At 42.7% G+C, this 21447-nt stretch overlaps 2 protein-coding genes across 11 annotated transcripts in view; one reads left to right on the forward strand and one right to left on the reverse strand.

Annotated features, from left to right (window-relative positions):
• Positions 1–206: 206 nt before the first annotated feature.
• Positions 207–14022, reverse strand: ZSCAN29 (zinc finger and SCAN domain containing 29). Of its 9 annotated transcripts, none has more exons than XM_071214139.1 (6): positions 13272–13965; positions 12357–12794; positions 11687–11891; positions 9007–9708; positions 5104–5574; positions 207–3310 (listed from the first exon to the last, which is right to left on the reverse strand). In XM_071214139.1, exons 2-6 carry the CDS (start codon positions 12672–12674, stop codon positions 2424–2426), a joined length of 2583 nt encoding a protein of 860 aa, XP_071070240.1. In that variant the 5' UTR covers positions 12675–12794; positions 13272–13965; the 3' UTR covers positions 207–2423. The 9 variants fall into 9 exon arrangements, with proteins under 9 accessions (XP_071070240.1, XP_071070241.1, XP_071070242.1 ...); XM_071214140.1 differs by having other exon boundaries at positions 13506–13832; XM_071214141.1 differs by having other exon boundaries at positions 13749–13826.
• Positions 13885–21447, forward strand: part of TUBGCP4 (tubulin gamma complex component 4) — a 42312-nt gene continuing 34749 nt past the window's right edge. The window contains exons 1-2 of one of the 2 annotated variants that reach the window (XM_004466723.5): positions 13885–14200; positions 19361–19489. In XM_004466723.5, the coding sequence (XP_004466780.1) occupies positions 14123–14200; positions 19361–19489 (207 nt within the window). In that variant the 5' untranslated portion in view covers positions 13885–14122. The remainder of the gene's footprint in view (positions 14201–19360; positions 19490–21447) is intronic. The other variant, XM_004466722.5, reaches the window with a different exon arrangement.

The following is a 21447-nucleotide window of genomic DNA, read 5'->3' on the forward strand; positions in this document are numbered from 1 at the left end:
TGGATACAGATACCAAGGAAGGACTTTCATTCTAATTTCTCAGGTGCCATATTTCTTCCTTTGCTTACAGCATATTCAGATAGGCCTACATCTAGTAACCTGCACAGGGAGTCAGAAAAAGCAAGTAAGGATTTCCCTTTTCCTACTATTAACAAAATTATAATAATTTGCATATATACATATAAAACACCTGAAGGAACACCGGGTATTTTATAGACATAATTTTTATTAACATGGTATCCCTGAGAGGCAGATTAAGGTGTAAACATTATTCTGCTTTACAGAAAGAGAAACCGAGGCAGGTTGACTTATACACAAGACATCTGAAGCCAGACTTCTTATCTGTTGATATTCTACCCAATGCTTTTCCACAACACTGTATATAGAAATATTAAAAACAATTTCTTCCTTTTTTTTTTTTTAATTGTTACACTTCCTAAACCATCTCAGATTCTAAGGCATTGCTTTAGACTGGTGTTTCTTGTGCTTTCTTGCCTACTTAGGCAATGTAATTGAGATAACATTGCCCCTTAATTTCTAACACATTACCAGATTCTTTGCACTAGGATCCCTTCAACACCAGAACCCTAATTAATCTCTCATCTAACACAGTAAGTTATGAATAACAGAATACTCTTATCTCCCCACTCCTCTTCAGATCTCATGCCAGCCCCAGGATTCTAATTAAATATGAACTGTGTAACAGCTCCTTATTGCAGGCTTTGGCCACCTACCCATCAAATATCTTGATAAGACATAGTTTTTATCTTTGTCTCTCATAGGAGCTAGTCCCCTACAACTATCTATTCTTCCTCCCCGGTGGAAGCTAGCTGTTTCCTTATCAGAAAGTATAGCATGGTCCCTGGTTTAACTATAGATGATAGCTGCACCACCTTCTGATCTGCCTCTGGCGCACCATGTTTCAGCTCAGGTGATTCTTTGCCTACTACACAGCTCATATCATACTGTTCTCATGTTTTTACTTCTCCAAGCTTTGCTTGGTCTTCCTTACAGCCTATCCTTTGCCCTCCATTCCATCTACACAACACACCTTGCTCCCCAATTTTCCCATTCCTTGCCCACCCAACACTCAAAATTTTGCAAGTTTTGGAAAGTTCATCCCACTCTAATTTACCCAGTAAACGTCCCTTCTTTGAATACTTTCTGCTTCATGAAGCCTTCCTAAATAAAGAGAAGAAAATACCTCCCAGATTTTCCTAGCACAACTCTAATGCATTGGACCTTAACATTTATGCATAGTCATATCTAACTTTCTAGATTTTTCTATACATGTACATTATTTGTTCATTTCAGTTTCATCTGTTTTAGATTATAAGGACAAGCAAGGACAGGTCTGTTGAACTTGTGCTCTACAGGATTCATCATGCTACTATGAATATATGGGCAATTCAATACTATTTAATTATAAAGAACAGTAATTATACTTGTGTTTAAACAGCTCCTTTTAAAAACAGATGTATACAGTTGATGTGTATATTTCAGCTGCAGATTGGTAACTCCAATGATCAAAGATAATCCATCTTCCCTGGTTGCTGGCAGTAAGGGGGCCTGTTTTTGCAGTACAGAGGAATGTTGACAGTGGCTTCTGCTCATTGCAGGTTAGCACTGAGCACTCGGTGCATTAACACTATACTAGGTATGTGAGATATGAAGGATTCCCTACTGGCAGCTTTAACTACTTTCCCTATCACTATAGCTAGCTTGCTCTTTAGGCTCCTGGACCACAAGGGACAGATGAAATTTAGATGCCATGGGACAGAAAGAAAATCATACTGAATGCTGTATACATAGGATTACTCTATTCCAAATGTTCTATGACATGGAAAAAAACTAAGAAATCCCAGGGTTCAAGCCTCAATAGTTACATAAGGCTTACATTATTTCCCTTTATAGAACACCTAAGTCTTGACAAGATTCATGGGGAAGAACCAAGATGGACATTAAACTCTCCTTTAAGTAAATGAAGGGAGAAAATTTAAGGAAACTCTTTAAGGTGTAAATGAAGAGTATACGTGACAAATATGCCATTCTGAGCACAGGCTTAAATGAGCAGGAAGAGTCATTCTGTTTTGCATTATAAAGAACTAGACCCACATTGAGAAAATTCTCACAACTTCTCTCTGAAATGCTGTTGGGATGTGTTCTTCCAGTCAGAAAAGCAGCTGAATAATTAGATCAGTAAAGAAAGGTGCACGTCAAACTCATGAAGAGGGACTAAGATTTTCTTTTCCTTTTTAAGACAACTGCATTGGGAATTTGGCTCTAGATTCAGGAGAAACATAAGGAACAAACAGTGGGATATATCCTAAAGAGCATTCCCTAAACTAACTGGGCACAAAATAGGAGATGGATCCCACTATTGAAAGACTTTCCAAACAATACATATACTGAGGCTCTTTGCTTTATAGATCCTCAGGGGCTTGCTTAGTTGCTGACTGTGACAGGAGCTTTTCTCGTGAATGGATTTCTCGGTGCTTATTTAGGGCAGAGCTTTTACTGAAGCACTTCCCACAATCATGACACCCGTAGGGTTTCTCTCCTGTGTGTGTTCTGTGATGTGCACGTAAGTCAGAACTCTTACTGAAACTCTTCCCACAGTCAGGACACACATGGGGTCTCTCTCCTGTGTGTATCCTCCTATGTGCACTAAAATGAGAACTGTTATTGAAGCTTTTTCCACACTCTTCACATTGATAGGGCTTTTCTCCTGTGTGGGTTCTCTGGTGAATTATAAGGCTTGAGCTCTGATTGAAGCGCTTTCCACATTCACCACACTGATAAGGTTTCTCTCCTGTGTGGATTCTCCTATGGGTGATGAAATTTGAACTGTCACGGAAACTCTTCCCACAGTCAAGACACTTATACGGTTTCTCTCCAGTGTGGATTCTCTGGTGTCTGATGAGGCGTGCACTCCGACTGAAGCTTTTCCCACAATCGGCACATTTATATGGATTTTCCATCTGAAGGGATATCTGATGCATGAGGTGGGAGTTTGGACCAAAGCTTTTGCTGTATCTGAGATATTTACAGTGTCTCTCTCCCAAGTAAGATCTCTGATTACTTAGGACTTTCCCTAAATTCCTCTCTTGGAATATCAGTTTTCCTCTTCTCTCCCCTGGAGTTTTTTCCCATTGTCTTCCTATTCTACATTCACCTTCACTGCCTTTACCCTGATTAAGATGCCAGGGAATTTTCCTTTCAGATCTTGCAAGCAATGTCCTATGCAGTTGTACTTCCTCAGAAATATCCCGTTTTGGATTCTCTTCATTCCCAAATCCGGCCTCAAAACCTGATATAAGAATAGAATTTTAAGTTACCCATTTCCTCAGTTATATGGGTCAGGGCAAAGCAAACCTGGAAAAGTATTATAATTAGATGATTAAAGATAAAAACTAGAGAGTTCTAGATCCCAAATAACTCCCATCTATCAAAACTCCAGTGTTTTACTTCTGTATTTCATAACCTATCACTCATTTCTCAACTACGTAGAGGCTGATTAATATCTTCTTTTACCATTCCTGCATACCCAGATCTTCAGAAAATCCATTCAGTATCACAAGGAAACCCCACTGGATTTCAGACAACACTACCATGTTTATAAAGAAAAGGCACTTCCTAATGCTGTAATTTTGTCTCATCTCAGGTCTTCTTGATATTCTAGTTTCTGTTCTTTGCCAGTAACTCTGGGAAACTTTTGTATCCAGAAAAAGCTAGTCCTCTTTCCCTCAAATTCCAGTATGTTGGGACTAAAAATGGGGTAGAAAATTACTAGTGTTTTACAAAGAACAAAAGGCCTCCTGAAAGATACAATTTTTTCTAGGAAATGTCTCTCTAAAACAATTCTCCTTGCCCATAGAAAAATAATTACTAAATATTCCACTAGCACCTACTCTAATGCCCAAGTGCTCTGCTAAACAACTTTTTCAGGAAAAGAGTAAGAATATTCTTCTAAGAACCACCCACCAGACTTCTCTGGGCTTACACTGTGGTAATTTTCAGTTATTCAGATGTTTCAGATCACAAACTATGGATCCCCAAGAGCACAAGAATGCCAAGTACCAGCCTGTATATGTACCCCTAAAGCAGTATTTCTACCCAGAAACCTAGTCTTATGAGATGGTCCATGAAATAGGGGTTCACTAGATTAAATGAAATATAAGAACCTTAAATACACAGATATGTATTGTAAATTTCCAAGGGCAGTATTTAATATTTCTTAAACCTAGAAGCCATTTTTTTTTTTTTAGGTACTGGGGCCAGATTAAACCCTGGACCTCATATGAGGGAAGTCAGTGCTCAACCATGGAGCCACATTGGCTCCCCTGAGTTGATTTTATCGGTTGTTTTGGTTGTTGTTTTGTTTTTTCAGGAGGCACCAGGAATCAAACCTGAGACCTTCCATGTGGGAGGCAGGTGCTTAGCTCTGTGAGCCACACCCACTCCCTAGAAGCCATTTTTTAGTGGAAAATAATACCCCATGGAATTGATACTTCATGGAACCCTCCTTCAAAATGATGACCTAAAGGACTTATGGAAAATAAAACTATGATTTATTGAATACCTATTATGTGCCCAGGCACTGTGCTAGATACTTTACACAGTACCTTGTTTATATCAACTGTCTGACATAGGCCTTAATAGACAGGCAAACTTACAGGGGTTAAGTAACTTGCTCTAAGTCACTTAGCTAATAAACAACAGAGCAAGGTTCATATGCAGGCATGTATGACTCCAAAATCAGAATTCTTTTCCCTACAATGAGGAAAATCAAAGCGAAAATTTTTTTTCTTTACAGCAGCAGATTCAGAGGGTCAATTCCCTCAGAAATCTCAGACTTATCTATAAGTGTCTCTGAAGAAATAGGCTATTGGATTTTCATACATGTGAATAAAGCAGACACACAGCTGGTGTTCACGCTGAGACTAGAAGAAAAAACATATAGATGAGAATGAACTTTTAAAATCAACTTTATCCTACTGTAGGTACATGACATACCACTTGGTCCTCAATCTGATGTGATTTTCCCTAAATCCCACTGCCTTCCCTTTGCTATTTAGACCTTAAGAAGTTAAAGAATCTTACCACTGGGGCTCTGGAATAAGACTGGAGCACAGGTTATGACAGCCCCTGGGGGTACCTCAATATCCTCTTCTCCATCATCAGAATCATCTTCTATGGCCTCTTCTGCCTTATCCGCTTTCTTCTCGGCCTCAGCCTCATTGGACCCTTGGGTGGGACAAGAAGCTGTCTCCTCTTCCAGGTCATCAGTGGGTGGGCCAGCAACCCGGACACTCACCAAGGCATCCATCTCTTCAAAGAAGGGACAGGTCTCAGGTGCTTGGCCATTCTTGACCTTCCGATAGCTGGTCTGTAGGCTTTTAAACTTGGTCCGACACTGCTCAGGCGTCCTAAGGAAACCATAGTCCCACAACCGCTCAGCCACAGCTCCATACAACTGGCTATTGCGGTGGCAGTTCCGCAGGGCTTCATAAAACTGCGTCTCACTAAGAATTGCAAGGTAAGTCTTGGTCTCTTCATAGCCCCAGTGTACACCTGTTACCAGAAGAGAAATTTCAGCACTTAATCCAGAGTTTTAGAACTTTAAAGCCTCCTACTACCTGCATTATTTAAAAATCTCCTAAGCTTGGACTTCTTGAGGAAAAAGTAAAAATACTTCATGTTTCCAAAATCTATTCATACACATTATAGAATGTTTTACCTCCCTGTATCCTATAGCAATTTCACAAACCCTTTACTCCTATGTTTGGCTAGAGACCTTTCAACCTGATCAATGAAACAATCATCATGGACACTGGAGCAAGTAGACAGAATGCATTTCCCCAACCTTCAAGTAGTTTTCCTGGAATTCTGTACCTAACTAGAGAAGAACTAGTCAGGGAAGAATAACCACAATCCATCACTGTCAGCGACAATGAGTTATTTCTAACGTATCCATCAGCCCTACTTCTTTTTTTCTTTTCTCTTTATTTTTTTATGTTACATTAAAAAAATATGAGGTCACCGGACATTGTAAATCCTCACAGGGCCCACTGGATGGAATGGAGGAGAGTATGGGCCATGATGTGAACCATTGTCTATGAGGTGCAGAGGTGCCCAAAGATGTACTTACCAAATTCAATGGATGTGTCATGATGATGGGAACGAGTGTTGTTGGGGGGGGGAGAGGGGGGGTGGGGGGCTGGGGTTGAATGGGACCTCACATATATATTTTTAATGTAATATTATTACAAAGTCAATAATAAAAAAATAAAAAAATATGAGGTACCCACACACCCTCCACCCTCCTCACCCCCTCTCCTGCCCACAACAACCTCCTCCATCATCATGAGACACCCACTGCACTTGGTGAATACATCTCTGAGTACCGCTGCACCCCATGGTCAACAGTTCACACCATAGCCCACACTCTCCCACAGTCCATCCAGTGGGCCATGGGAGGACACACAATATCCGGTAACCGTCCCTGCAGCACCACCCAGGACAACCCCAACCCCCGAAAATGCCCCCACATCACATCTCTTCCTCCCACTCCCTACCCCCAGCAGCTATTACGGCCACCTTCTCCACACCAATGCCACACTTTCTTCAATTACTAATCACAATAGTTCATGAATAGAATATCAGTATGTCCCCTTCAATCCATTCTCCACTCCTCCATCCCGTGGACCCTAGAATGGCTGTGTCCACTCCACATCTATATCAAGAGGGGGCTTAGATTCCACATGGATGCTGGATGCAATTCTCCTGCCTTCAATTGTAGGCACTCTTGGCTCCCCTGTGTGGTGGTCAACGCTGTCCACCTCCATGTTAGCTGAGTGGGGTAAGTCCAATAAACCAGAGTGTAGGAGGAGCCCTACTTCTTTATGGATTCACTTTCCCAAAGAATGATACAAAATCCCAAGGAATTGTCTTGTTCAGAATCTCACTGCAGGAGCGCCTCCTTTCCACATAAGAGGTCCTGGGTTTGGTTCCCAGTACCTCCTAAAAACAAAACAAAACCAAAAACAACAAAAAAATTAACTCAGGGGAGCCAATGTGGCAAAGTGGTTGAGCACCGGCTTCCTATATACAAGGTCCAGAGTTCAACCCCAGCCCCAATCCCTGGACCCGGCACCTAAAAAAAAATCACACCACTACCTAATCCCCGGTACAGCCCTTCTTCACTTGCCCCAATCTCAAATAAGCAACCCCAGCAATAGCAAAGAACCTGAAGGGTACAAGGTAAGGCCTGTATATTCATGCACCTTACTGTAAGGGTGCAGGACTGGCGGCAACCCAGAAGAGGAAGCAGGGCAGACAGCATCTCCTGGCCTGAACTCAAACTAGAGCTACATGTACCCCCTGAGGCACTGCAGTCTGTACAGTCCCTGTGTCCGGAAGATGCCTGAAGTCAAAGGGAGGGGGATTCAAAGAATCTCCCTTCCACCTGAGAGACAGCTAGAAGTTAAATTTCTTCCATAATCCTCCTCTTGCTTAGAGTAAAAAAAAGAATAGGAAAGCCATGGAAGAAGAAAGAAAACAGTGGAAAAAGATGGAGAGAACAATAATAGCAGCTAGGACTTTACTGAGTGCTTCCTACATGCCATGTTTGTAAATGATTTACCTACATTTATTTATTTTGGTGACAAAGAAAAGAGAAAGAAAGACTGATAGGAAGTCAAGAAAGCTAGAATAGAACTAAAGTTAACATCACACATATAATAACCAACGGAAGGATGGGAAGCGGACTTGGCCCAGTGGATAGGGCGTCCGCCTACCACATGGGAGGTCCAAGGTTCCTTAACCCGCGTGGAGCTGGCCCATGCGCAGTGCTGATGCGCGCAAGGAGTGCCGTGCCACGCAGGGGTGTCCCCCACGTAGGGGAGCCTCCACATGCAAGGAGTGTACCCCGTAAGGAGAGCCACCCAGCGCGAAAGAGTTCAGCCTGCCCAGGAATGGCACCACACACACGGAAAGCTGACACAACAAAGTGACGCAACAAAAAGAAACACAGATTCCCGTGCCTCTGATAAGGGTAGAAGCAGTCACAAACAAACACGCAGCGAATGGATACAGAGAGCAGACAACTGGGGGCGGGGGAAAGGGAGAGATATAAAGAATAAATCTTTAAAAAAATAACCAATGGAAGGAGAAGATCACAGTGAAAAAGTCTGCCACCCTCCTCCCATTTTACGGTTGAAGAAATGAAAACTTTAGAATTGTTAATTAACTGTCCAAGGTTACCCAGATGATTAGAAGTAGGATTGGAATCAAAGCCTCATAACTCATACTTTGGTGCGCTTTCCATAACAACATAGTTGTACAAAGTATAAGTAACAGCTAATACTTTAAAGAGGGTTTGATAGGCAAATAATATTTCAAAACAGTGTTAAGCAAGCTTTCTCACTGGAGGACTTCTCAGTGCTAATAGGGCAATGTGTATTGCAAATCTCCTAGAGGAGACTGCTATGAAATGTTTCCCAAACTTAGCTGTGGAGGTTTTTTTTTGCTCCCTAGAATACACTTTGGGCAATCTTCACTATCTATTCTAAGTAAAAAAGACCGCATGATAGACTATGAGATATGGGGGAGTAAAAGATAAAATCTGTAAAGCACTGAGTTCATATAAGGTGCTCAATACATGCTAGCTCTCCTTAAAATTAATACAGTGCCAAATTTTTCTCAGTGGACTTACAATCACTTTACAATCAAGAAAAACTATTTTAACAGAGAAATGGAAGGAATGATATTCCTTTTCAGGACTCTTGACTTTCCTGAGTGCATTTCTTTCAAAAATCTTAAATTATTCCCTACCTACTATTATCACATTGATTTTCCCATAAGAGAGAATGAAATGAACATAGAATTGAGAAGTGCCCATTTGTTACCTAACTGGCAAAGCTGTCAGATGATATGAAGCCTCCACATTCAGTTTTGTTCCTCCCCAACCTTAATCCCAAAACCCCAAGAAGAAAAGCCTCTTACCGCTTGGGCTTCGGAACAGGACTGGTGCAGTCGAGCTATCAGGGTTCTGGGGGGTGGCCTCCGGGCCCGTTTCATCATTGTCAGACTCCTCAGCCAAGGCCTCTTCTGCTCCCTCCTCATGCTGCCAGCCCCCTGGCTCCGGCTCCTCAGTCTCAGCTCTGCTGCCCACCAGGCCCAGGTGAGAGCCTGCTTCTCCCAAGCCATTTCTGGGCAGGGCAATGACCTGGGCATTCATTAGGGCTTCCATATCTTCGAAGAAGGGGCAGGTCTCAGGTGGGTGACCACTCTTGACTTTACGATAGCTCTTCTGGAGACCTTTGAACTTGGTCCGACACTGCTCCAGGGTCCGGAGGAAGCCATACTCACGGAGACGCTCAGCCACAGCCCCATACACTTGGCTGTTTCGATGACAGTTTCGGAGAGCCTCATAAAACTCAGTTTGGCTGAGGATTGCGAGGAGAGTTCTGGTCTCTTCATAGCCCCAGTGTACCCCTGCCACCTTCTCATCCTCAAAGCCCCAGGGATCCTGTTCCGCCCAGCTTCTTCTCTCTCTCCTGGATGGTAATGGATCAGCATGCATTCGTCTATCTCCTATGTGACTGTCTCTTGGGAATTCCCTCTCCTTGGAGCCCAGCAGATCTGGAATCCATGGCTCTCCTTGCTCCAGCCTGGAGACCACACCAGATTTAGGAAATGGGAATCCTGCTTGCAGGGAAGCAAACAAAAGATATCATAGTTTGGACTTACAATTTAAAAAAAAAAACCTCTGAATTTAGTCCTGACCTTTTTATCCAAGAGGATTATAAAGAAAGCATCTAGGGAAATGTTTTCAGAAAGTTCACTTGGTTGAGGAAAGTAGGAAGAATACTGGAAATCTCAAAACATGAGGTTTTCCTTTTCCAGAGCAGGGTGACTAGAGAAGAGGTCCTGTTGTGTGTTCGGAGCAGATAATTCTATTCCAAGTTGCTCCCTAATCCTCCTGACCAGGCCCGAACACTGCTGTGAACAGTCACCTCCTGTCTCCTGGAGTTTCTTCATTTGGGCTAGAGAATTAAACTCTGAATCATTTCAAGGGTGGGGGGAAAGGAGGTTGTCTTCAGCTCATTCTTTTCCTTCACACTCAGTCACCAAGTTCTGAAGGCATTTCCCTTAGTATGTCCTTCCTCTCCAATCTGACCACCACCATAGGAGTCTAGATGCCTTACCTGTCACAGCCAGATGACTGCGGTAGTCAGTCACTGTCCTACCTAGCTTCAGGCTCCCACTTCCTCAGATAACACACTACATTACTGCCAGAACACTGTATTGTCAACATTGCTCCTATCATATCACTTCTTGCAGAGAACCTTCAACACTCTTGAAATCTTAACCTCATCCAATTTAAACTTCCCTGCAGTTCTCAAGATCAGAATCTACCTATCACCTTATCCTACCTATTGAACCATAACTTTATTGCCTACCACACACTCTATTCATATTAGACTATTCTCTCCAGAACACAGCACACCTTTTATTCACCACTCTGTACTTTTAACTCCTTTTCTCCTACCAGATTAAACCCATCCTTTTAGAATTTCTATTTCCCAGTGCCCCAAGAAGCTTTCCCTACACCAGCCCACCCTCATCTCCCACTCTGCCAAACACCTTTAGTACTCACAAAACTGAGCAGTAAGTAATTGTTTGGCATTGTTTCAATATAGTTCTGTTCAGCACATATTTATAGTTTGCTCTTGTGTTACTAATTATATTGAAGCTCTCTGAGGATAGGCACCTGTTCTTACAGCAGAGTACTCTGCAAAGTGTTGAGCAAATGGGAGGTGTTCAAAAACCACTTTTGATTAACTCTGCAAGTCTGTGTGTATGGTTCAGGTATTTGATCTGTATGACAAAACAGAGAACATTACCAAACTGGCTGAGAAGGCTAAAATCTTGGACAATAAGAACAGAATTCAAAACAACCTCAACAAGTTAAAGAAGTGATTAAAGTAATATACACAAAATAGAGTTCAATAGAGTAAAAAGAAAAATAAGTTCTACAAAATCAAGTACAAGAATTAGCAAGTAGGCACAAGGGCAACAGAGGAAGCTATAAGAGTCCTGGCAGTTACCCGGTGAACAAAAATTATCAAATAATCCTAAATTGGGCTATACTGAAAGAAAATGTTGCAAAAAAGCTCTGACTCTGTCTCTACCTACCAGACCCTCATTGGAATAGAATTAGTTCTCCACAATTAACATGATATTTAGAGAACTTAAAGGCTACAAGAAAAGTAACAAAAACTTAGATCTGAAGAATTCAGCTTCTGGGGGAAAGCTTAAAGGACAAATATAGTTTAATATGGAGAAGGAAAACAACTAAAAGAAAGATGTGCCTTCAAGTCAAGAAAATAGTTTTTATCTAGGAAATAGTGACCTTACTATCATTTTTACCAAGAGGAAATAAAATAGTTCCAAATTCTGATAAAAACTAAGGAGCTATCCTCTAGCAGACTTATCAAAAATAAAAATATACTTACTGTAGGCAGGCAGGGGGTTAAATTACATGTCTTCAGGAGGTCCCCCAAAACTGCATATTCTAGTTTTCCATTTGTTCCTGAAATCCCTTTCCCACTCACTATTCCCAACCCTATTTCCCAACTTAGAATGGCATCCTATCTTCCCACATGAATCTACTCCTCACCGCTCCTTTGAAAAGGTCTGAGCTTCTCCTTTGGGTTCATCTGTTCCTGTGGTCCCAGGTCTGGGCTTCTTGCCCTCTCTTTCTTGGGTACACCCCTGGACTGGGGTTCCACTGACTCCTGCCGAACACTTAATAACTCCCGTGATGATTTCAGGGGTGTCATCTTCTCCGAGCGCACTTCCTGCCCCTTCACAGAGACTGTGACCTAGAAACAACCCCCATTAATTGTCACTGCAAGGTCATAATGGGGGGCATTCCCAGAGGAGATTAATTAATACCCCAAAAGAGCATTCTTCTGGGACATGGCTGGGATTGTAGGGGAAGGGGATTATAAGGAACAAGGGTCTCATTCTATTACTGTTAGCTTAGAGCAACTGGAACTCTAAAAGGAAATGATCAAAACAGTAAACCAAACTACAGGCTAGAAAAAGGAAATTCCCCCTTCTTCCCTATTAAGTAAGAAACAATGAAATCTGGCCTTATGGCAGGATAGGCAAAGGTACACCCAGGTAGCATTTCCAGACAAGCCCTATCTGAAAAACTTACCTGTTTCAGGTATAAGTTTCACCAAAGGAATTGACCCCTCTTTAAAACTGTCTATACCTCAATCTGGCCCTTTACCGTTGCCCCTTTCCAATCACACATTTCTGAATTCCCCTTCCCTTCTCACCGAATGGCCATGGCTTCCAGGCTCTCTTTCTAAATCTTCCACTAGCGCCACTGCCTCCTCTCCACTTTCTGGACATTGGTCCTGTATCCAATTCTGGATCTCCCCAGGTAAGACGGTCAGGAACTGTTCTAGCACCAACAGTTCTACAATCTGCTCTTTGGTGCGCACCTCCGGCCTTAGCCACCGACAGCAAAGTTCCCAGAGTTGACTGAAAGCCTCCCGGGGCCCAGCCACCTCCTGGTAATGGAATCTCCTGAAGCGCTGTCGGAAGGTCTCAGTGTTAGTGTCATCCCCTCTCAGAGTGGCTTTGGCCATCATTCACATCAGAAAGCAGCTTCCCTCCACATAAGGATCTGGGTTCCAGGGCTTACACCTATCTTCTCATGCCTTGGAAAAGCATGTTGCAGATAAGTCTCTCTCTGTAAGAGGAGTTTCTTCCTAGGGTAGAAAGAGATGGCACTGTCAGAAGAAATATATTCCTATATCTGAAGTCCTGTCAGGGTTGGCCTGAAGTCCCATATGCTCCACGTGGCCATCTGAGGTTAGCACCATTTTCAGAGCAGCAAGCCAACACTGAGCATGAAGGAGAGAAAGAGAACTTTAAAAAGCTGCATTTCTGGGCGACTTCCAGGACAGTCCGGGAGCAGCAGAGAATAGTACTGTGTGGATTCCTGGCCCACCTTCCCCAGATTTGATCCTGTTTAGCTCCCCTGATCAATGCTACACAGTGAGTTCGAACCATATGGGCGATCTGGAGCTCGGGAGGATCTAGAGGCCATTAACTCACTAGCCAGCTGAAAACCACGAAAAGCCTGTCTAGCGGGTTGCGCTCATCTCCCCTGGTACCTCCGCAGGCCCTCCCGAGGCCCTCCGCGTCCACCCCAACCCTTCCCACTCTACAACTACCATTCCCACCCCAGGCAAAAATCAATTATTGAATGTCGGATCTTTGTTTTTCCTTCAAAGCAGAAGTAACCGCTCAACAAGGACTCGGGAGCTAATGAAGGGAAGTCATGCGTTATCAGGAGAAGTTGGTTTCTGCTCCTGAAGCGAGGGCCGGGTGGGCTTGGGGAGAGTCACTGAGTTGGTGGAGAGCAGTCGGAGGCGGCAGTAGTAATGGGTCTCCTGAGAACCGGCTCGGGTGCTGACCAGTGGCTCCGAGTGCGGCGGCGTTCGCGGGCGCGGAGCTCGGCTCAGGGAGCGGCGGGTGAGAGGTTCCGGCCTCTTTGTCTTCGCTCCCTCTGGCCGGGTCACTCTCGGAGCCGCCGAGCAGTCCCTTCCAGAGGCCTCAATCGGGCACGCTGAGGGCACGCTCCGGCCCACCTCTGGCGCGTCTCTCCCTCTGGGGCTATACTTTAACCCACTCTCATCCCTGACCCCGGCCAGCCTCACCCACTTCGGGTCCGCCCCGGCCCCGGCCCCAGCTCTCCAGCCTCCCAGTCCAGCTCCCAAACCGGAAGTCCGAGCGGTAGACTCGGGGCACAAACGGCGCATGCGCACGGGCAGCTGAGGCGACTCGGTCTCCCCCGGAGCCCAGCGCCCGCGAGCCGGTGGGCCAAGCCGAGCCCCGCGCACTTCCGGGACTCGGCGCGCCGACCCCTTCTCCGCTTCCTTCGCAGCGGTTGTCTCGGCGAGATTGATTCGGGAGGAGCCGCCCGTCCCAGGGGCCTGTGCGCGCGTCGAGGAGGGTGCATCGCCCCGCGGCTGCCTGGAGGGACGCTGGAGGAGAGGGTGACGTCTCCTGGGCCTCGAGGTCCGCCGTAGGAATGATCCACGAACTGCTCTTGGCTCTGAGCGGGTACCCGGGGTCCATTTTCACTTGGAACAAGCGTAGTGGCCTCCAGGTACTGTCGGGCTCCGAGCGCGGGAACTAACGAGCAAAAGAGAGCACAGAATCCGAGAGTCTGAACCGGAGCCTGGGGGGAGGAGTCAGAGGGTGGCCAGAGGGCGAGGCTTGCAGGGGCTGTGTTCGGAGGGCGTGTCCCTGGACAGGTAACGGGAGGGCGGTGCCCGAAGGGCCTAAGGACGAAGTAGGATGCCAGATCTTTAGAAGGAAAAGGGGTGGGGGACATCCTGAGAGGCCCCGCCTTGGTGGAGTACGGGGCCTAAGGTACTAGTGTCTGAGCTTGAGCAGCTGGAGAACTGGTTGCAAAAGCGAGGGAGGCACTTTCTCCCATTTTTATACTTGCACTGTGTTTCAAACTGAATTTTGAAGACTGGCCCAATACAGAGCACATGACACATATTCAGCAAATTTTGCTGACTGAAGAAATGAATAACAGCATTTGGTGTGTTCCCCTAATTCTCTTTTCCCGGGAAATTTCTGCATGAGGTGGAGAAATTGCAAGGTGGCCTTTCTTGTAATCAGGATTGTATAAAGTGCTGTGTGCTAGACACAGTGCATATGCAATATTCCTCACACCCACCTCTCTTTACTTTACAGATAAACCCAAACTCAGTAACTACAGGGGGTCATGTAACTAGTACTTCCAGTATCTGACATACTTTTATCTACTTCTTCTTCCCCCAATGTTATCCAGTGCTTTTAATAACTTGATAAGTTAGGTATCGTCAGTCCCAGTTTACAGATGAACAAGCTGAGATTCAGAGAACTTCATGTTTGGCTAGTCCTTGTTGTGACAAGATTTGAATCTGGATCTGTGTGATCACAAAGTTGTGCTGTTCCTTTCATCATTGGCATTATAGGCTATCGAAGAGCAGAAAAATTATAGTATATAAAACTTTATACATGAAACAGATTCCTCTTATTCTTTATAAATTTATGTTTGGGGTTTGGGAATTTAGGTGCGGTTTCTTAAAACAAATGAGTTGAAAATTTGTTTGGTGGAGGGAGTTTGAATTGTTATTTTTTGTGGGTAGGTCTGAAGACTAAATCCACATTTCACTTTTCCCTTGTAGAATGTGGCACAATTTCAGGCATATAGGTGGAAAATGTTCAGTAAGTGTTTGCTGGATGTTTGAATATCTGAAGTTAAATGAGATGACAGAATATAGGAAAGGTAGCTGCTGGGTGCTAGGGAGAGAACCACAAGTAATTCAGCTTTCCGCTTGCTTTCTGTCTTAGAAAAAAATCTCTGTTGGTTATTTTCCTCCTTTTCATCCTAAGGTCTCAGAAAAAGTTTGCCTGACCACCTTTTTCAATTAGGTATCCTCCCCTTATGTTATTGTTCTTTATCACAGCAACCTGTTTAAATCTTTTTTTTTTAACAATTTTTTTTTTAAGATTTATTTATTTAATCCCCCGCCCCGCCCCCCCCCTTGTCTGTTCTCTGTCTATTTGCTGTGTCTTGTTTCTTTGTCCGCTTCTGTCATTGTCAGCAGCACGGGAAGTGTGAGCAGCACCATTCCTGGGCAGGCTGCACATTCTTTCCGCTGGGCGGCTCTCCTTACGGGTGCACTCCTTGTGTGTGGGGCTCCCTTACGCGGGGGACACCCCTGGGTGGCAGGGCACTCCTTGTGTGCATCAGCACTGCGCATGGCCAGCTCCACACGGGTCATGGAGGCCCGCGGTTTGAACCGGGGACCTCCCATGTGGTAGATGGACGCCCTCACCACTGGGCCAAGTCCGTTTCCCCTGTTTAATTCTAACACATACCACAATCCATCATGATATCTTTATTGCTGTTACCTGTTATAGTCTTTCTCCTACATACATCAAGCCGTGGGGCAGAGACCACAGCAGCCTTCATCATTGTACCTGAAGCATCTAGCACAATTTCTGCCACATAGTAGGTGTTCAGATATTTATAGAAGAAAGCAAGGTGACGAGAAAAAGCAAATACGGCATTTTTTCTCAGAGCAGTGGTTTTTACATTTGAAAAGAGGGAAAAAATTATCATGGATGCCAATATTGATGGAAATTATTTTATTGTGTATACACATAAAGTTATGTATAAATTAAAACATATTGCTTAGTCTTACCTATAAAGTCCATTAATTTCACAAGTTAAATGTTATCAAAACTACTAAATAGGGAAGCAGATGTGGCTCAAGCAATTGGCCGCCCATCTACCATATGGGAGGCCACAGATTCAATTCCCAGAGCCTTCTGGCAAAGGCAAGCTGGCCTGCACCGCAGAGAGCTGGTGGCCTGCCCACGCTGCAGAGAGCTGGTACAGCAAGATGACACAACAAAGGGAAACGCAGAGGAAAGACAGTGAGAGACACAGCAGACCAGGGAGCTGAGGTGGCTTAAGTGATTGAGTACCTCTCTCCCGCATTGGAAGGTTCCAGGATCGGTTCTCGGTGCTTCCTAAAGAGAAGAGTAGACAAGAAGAGAAGACAAGCAGACACAGAAGACCGCGCAGTGAACTGACACAGAGAGCAGACAGCGAGTGTAGGCAGCAGTGAGGGGAGGATAAATAAAATAAAATAAACCTTAAAAAAAAAAACACATAAAATTCAAGTTAACATTAATGCAGATTTCTCAACCTTGGCGCTATTGTCACTTTGAACTAGATGATTCTTTGTTGTCGGGGGGCTATCCCTGTGCTTTATGAGCTGTTTAGCGGTATCTCTGTCCCCTGCTAACTAGATGCCAGCAGCAACCCCCAAGATATGACAACCAGAAATGTCTCCAGACATTGTCAAAATCACCTCTAGTTGAGAACTGCTGGGTTAATGTGGCATGTAATATTGTTTTGCTAAAACTAAATTGTCCACATTGAGTTTAACATTGAAATGACAAAACTACAGATCAGGCTCTCTTTTTTTCTATTTTGACTTAAGTAACTCTAATGGAAAGAATGCCTGTTAATTTAAGAACGTTGTACAAAATGATATCAATAGCTTCAATTGATTGATTGCTGTTTCAGAATATGTAGACATTGAACTTTTCTAAAACTTTGCCAACAGGTAATGCTCAAATGCCAGTTTTAATAGGAATATCACTTGATAACTGGGTAGAGCTGTCCTACTAATAAAGATTGCTTACATGCTGAGTATTTGCTCTGTGGTTGGCATATATACATGTATTAACTTATTTAAACCTCACAATTATTATCCCCACTTTATAGGTATGAAAACTGAGGCATAGAGAGAGTAATTTTCCAAGATTTCAAATAAGAAGCAACACAGGAATTCAAATCTAGGCTGTCTGGCTCCAAAGACCAGGCTCTTAAGCAGTGTATCATGCTACTCATTAAGTTACTAACTTGAAGATGAGGTTAGCATTATGTCATGATTTAATAAATTCCTAATCATATTATTATAGACTTGGAACAGAAAAATTCTTCTTTGCCTATTTATTACTGCATTTACTGTCTTTTAAAAATGGCATACACAAAATACAGTACACGCAACGTGAATATCTAACATGCTAAGCTCCTTGGAGGAGCTTATATCTGATTTTGTTCACTATTCTGTCTCTCGTATGTTAGGACAGTGCTTGGGAAGTGGGAGGTGTTCAGTAAAAGATGGTTGAGTGAATACATTCTCCCACTACTTTTTCCTACTTGAAATGCTGTAAAATCTTTATATAGTTAACTTTTGGCCTTCATTTAAATTTAAAAATACAAATGCAAATATGGACACTAAATTTATAGTGTGCTTACATTAATTTTAGACTTTTATTGAAATAAAACCAAAATTTAATGGAGAACAGATGTAGCTCAAGCAATTGGGTGGCCATCTCCCACATGGTAGGTCCCAGGTTCGGTTCCCAGTGCCTTTTAAATAAGACGAGCTGATGCTGTAACAAGCAGACACTGCAACCAGCAAGATACTGCAACAAGCAGGGAGTGGAAGTAGCTTAAGTGGTTGGGCATTTGCCTCACACATGGGAGGTCCTGGGTTTGGTTTCTGGTGCTCCTAAAGAAGACAAGCAGACAATGAGCAGACAGACAAGGAGCCATCTGAGGTGAGGGGGGGAGAATAAAAATTTTAAATAATAATAAATAAATTTAATAGAGAATTTGTAAGTTTCAAGAGTATGTCTGAGAAACCCCTGGAATCTGCAGACCCCAGTTTTAGCAACATTGCTAAAGAGACTTTGTTGTAAGCCATGTCATATCTTTATAGACCATCCCTGTATGACTGTATAAGAAATTGGTAACAGTGACTGCCTCTGGATAGGGATGATTACTTTTTTTTTTATTTTTAAAGAAGTTTTAGATTGCATAACTGTTTCATAAAAAATATAGGGGATTCCCATATACCCCACTCCTTCCCCTTCTCACAGTTTCCCACATTAACGACATCTTTTTATTTTTTCAAAGATTTATTTTATGTATTTATTTCTCCCCACCCCCTCATTGTTTGCACCTACTGCGTCTGTTCATCTTCCTTGTTTCTTTAGGAGGCACCAGGAACTGAACCCAGGGCCCCCAATGTGGGAGGGAGGCGCCTAATCACTTGAGCCACCTCCATTCCATTTTGTTGTGTTTCTCATTATGTTTTTCTTCTTGTCTCTCTCATTGTGTCATCTGTTGTGTCAGCTTGCCATGCCTTCCCATTGCGCCAGCTCTTCATCTTCTTTAGGAGGCACTGGGAACCGAACCAGGGGCCTCCCATGCCTTATTCACTTGAGCCACATCCACTTACCAACATCTTTTATTTGTGTGGTACATTTGTTACAATTGACGAACACATATTGAAGCATTGCTGCTAACTGTGGACTATAGTTTACGTTATTACACTCTTCCCCACACAATTTTATAGGTTTTGACAAAATGTATAATGGCCTGTATCTGTCATTGCAATATAGACTAACTTTTAATGTACACCATTTTGAAATGTTTTTTTTTAACCAGGTATTAGAGATATATATATACACACACACATATAAATAAATAATGGTGTGGAGGATGGGAAAAACACCTTTGTCATGGTTTGGAAAACCTTTGTTATTCAGAACTTGCCAACTTTAAATGAGGCATCTTGAAAAGGGAAAAGATGACTAGTGTGAAGCATTTGAAGCTCCTTAAAGAATGGAGAGCAGGGAATAGCAGGGGCCAGGGATTTTAGCATTGGTTTTCTTCCTGCAGGTGTCACAGGACTTCCCATTTCTCCATCCCAGTGAAACCAGCGTCCTGAATCGACTCTGCCGGCTTGGCACAGACTATATTCGCTTCACTGAGTTCATTGAACAGTACACGGGCCATGTGCAGCAACAGGTCAGTTCCTATTCTAAGGGAATGCTCATGTCCAGAGGGCAGGAGCCATGTCCTCTCTGGGCTCTTCAGGTCCCCAGGGTCCACTGTGGTTTCATGTCTACATTAAGCTTTCAGTGAATCCATTGGTAATTCATGTGAAATAACAAGTCTCAAGAAGTTAGAAATTCCTTATCACTGGAAGTATGCTAGTGAAACCAGGTGGCTGTACCTCAAACAAGGGGGAAATATGCATGAAGACCAATTTAAGCAGATTGGTACAAGAGAAAATGGGCTTGGCCTGAGTATTAGGAGACCTGAATTAAATCAGTTTGACCTGGATCAGAGTTCCAGTTCCAGAGGTGAAAACATAAAGCATTATTCTTTCAAATTTCTTTGTCTCTCTTTTACTAACTACCTGTGTCACATTGAGGCAAGTAGCCAAAATCTTTGGGCTTCAGCTTTCTTAATTGTAAAAAGAAAAAGTAAATAAAAAGAGTTAAACCAGGAATGTGCTTAGCACTAAGCACTTAATAAATATTATATATTAATATGAGTTAATTAATGTAGTCACTATAGTGTCGAGGTCAAGGGTTTGTGCCCTAGTCTGCCACTTATTGGTCATATTCCGCAAGGCAGATTACCTAATTCTCTAAAGTTCAGTTTCTTTTTCTATTAAGTGGGGTAATAATAGTACCTATCTTATAGGGATATGAGGATTAAACAAGATAATTCATGTAAAGTACTTAACATAGCACCTGGTACTGTATTTTTAGAATTTGTGAAAGTAGGAATTCAACATATTATATAAAATAAAATCTACATAGTCACACAAATATGGGTCAGGTTTTTTCTTTATATACAGAAAACAGAGACCTTTTCATCTATATTAATATATATACACGCACTCCAATTTTGACAATTAAGTGTGTCCTTGTTAATATGATTTCATAGCATACTGGCATTGATTCAATTTTTAAAATTTCTTTTTATTGTGGTAACACACACAGACCATAAATTTTGCCATTTTAACCATTTTTATGGGTACAAATCAGTGGTGTTAACTACATTCACAATGTCATGCTACTACGACTACCACCCACTACCAAGATATTTTTATCATTCAAAACAGAAATTCCATATCCCTTAAATAAAAACTTCCCTTCCCCCAGCCCCTGGTAGTCTCTACTTTCTGTCTCTATGGATTTGCTTATTCTAAATATTTCATTTAAGTGGAATCATAAAATTTTGTCCTTTTGTGTCTGGCTCATGTCAACTATTAAAATATTTCCAAGGGCCATCCATGTTATAGCGTATAACAGAACTTCATTTCTTTTTGTGACTGAGTAATATTCCATTGTGTGGATATACCACTGGTGGACCAGTGGGTTCTTGTGAATAATGTATGAACAATGGTGTACAAGTAACTGTTCAAGTCCCTGCTTTCTAATCTTTGTGGTATATACCTAGAAGTAAAGATTTCCAGGTCATATGGTAATTCCATGCCTAACTTTTTGAGTAACCACCAAACTGTTTTCCACAGTGATTGCACCACTTTCCATTCTGCCAACAGCATACAAGGGTCCCAATTTCTCCACATCCTCACCAATACTTTTTTTTTAAAATAATAACCATTCTAAGTGAAAAGGTATATCATTGTGGTTTTAATTTACATTTCCCTAATGGTTAACAATGTTGAACATCTTTTTATGTGCTTATTGGCCATTTGTATATCTTGTTTGGAGAAATGTCTAGCAAGTAGTTTACCAGTACTACCTCCTATGTTGGAAAAGTCAAAAACATACTCGTTTTCTTTCTCATTTTATGGTAAATGAAGACACTCAGTGTTCTGGGATAACACAAGGTCAAAACAAATTTGGCAGTCCAGTCAGTCTGTTTGACCATGTCCATGCTGTTCTTATTAAATAGTTGTGAACATTTATCTGCAGGAAGTACAGCATCCTCTGACTATACCGTGCCTT

Source organism: Dasypus novemcinctus, chromosome 3 (genome assembly GCF_030445035.2).
Source record: "Dasypus novemcinctus isolate mDasNov1 chromosome 3, mDasNov1.1.hap2, whole genome shotgun sequence".
Lineage (NCBI taxonomy): Eukaryota > Metazoa > Chordata > Mammalia > Cingulata > Dasypodidae > Dasypus > Dasypus novemcinctus.

Bases quoted from the DNA above. Each gene is read 5' to 3' on its own strand.
- ZSCAN29 (XM_071214139.1), bottom strand. From the start codon at position 12,674: ATGATGGCCAAAGCCACTCTGAGAGGGGATGACACTAACACTGAGACC. The intron at 11,892-12,356 runs GTGAGAAGGGAA...GGTTGTTTCTAG, and splicing joins CTGGAAGCCATGGCCATTCG to GTCACAGTCTCTGTGAAGGG. The intron at 5,575-9,006 runs GTAAGAGGCTTT...TTCTGGTAACAG, and splicing joins CCTGTTCCGAAGCCCAAGCG to GTGTACACTGGGGCTATGAA.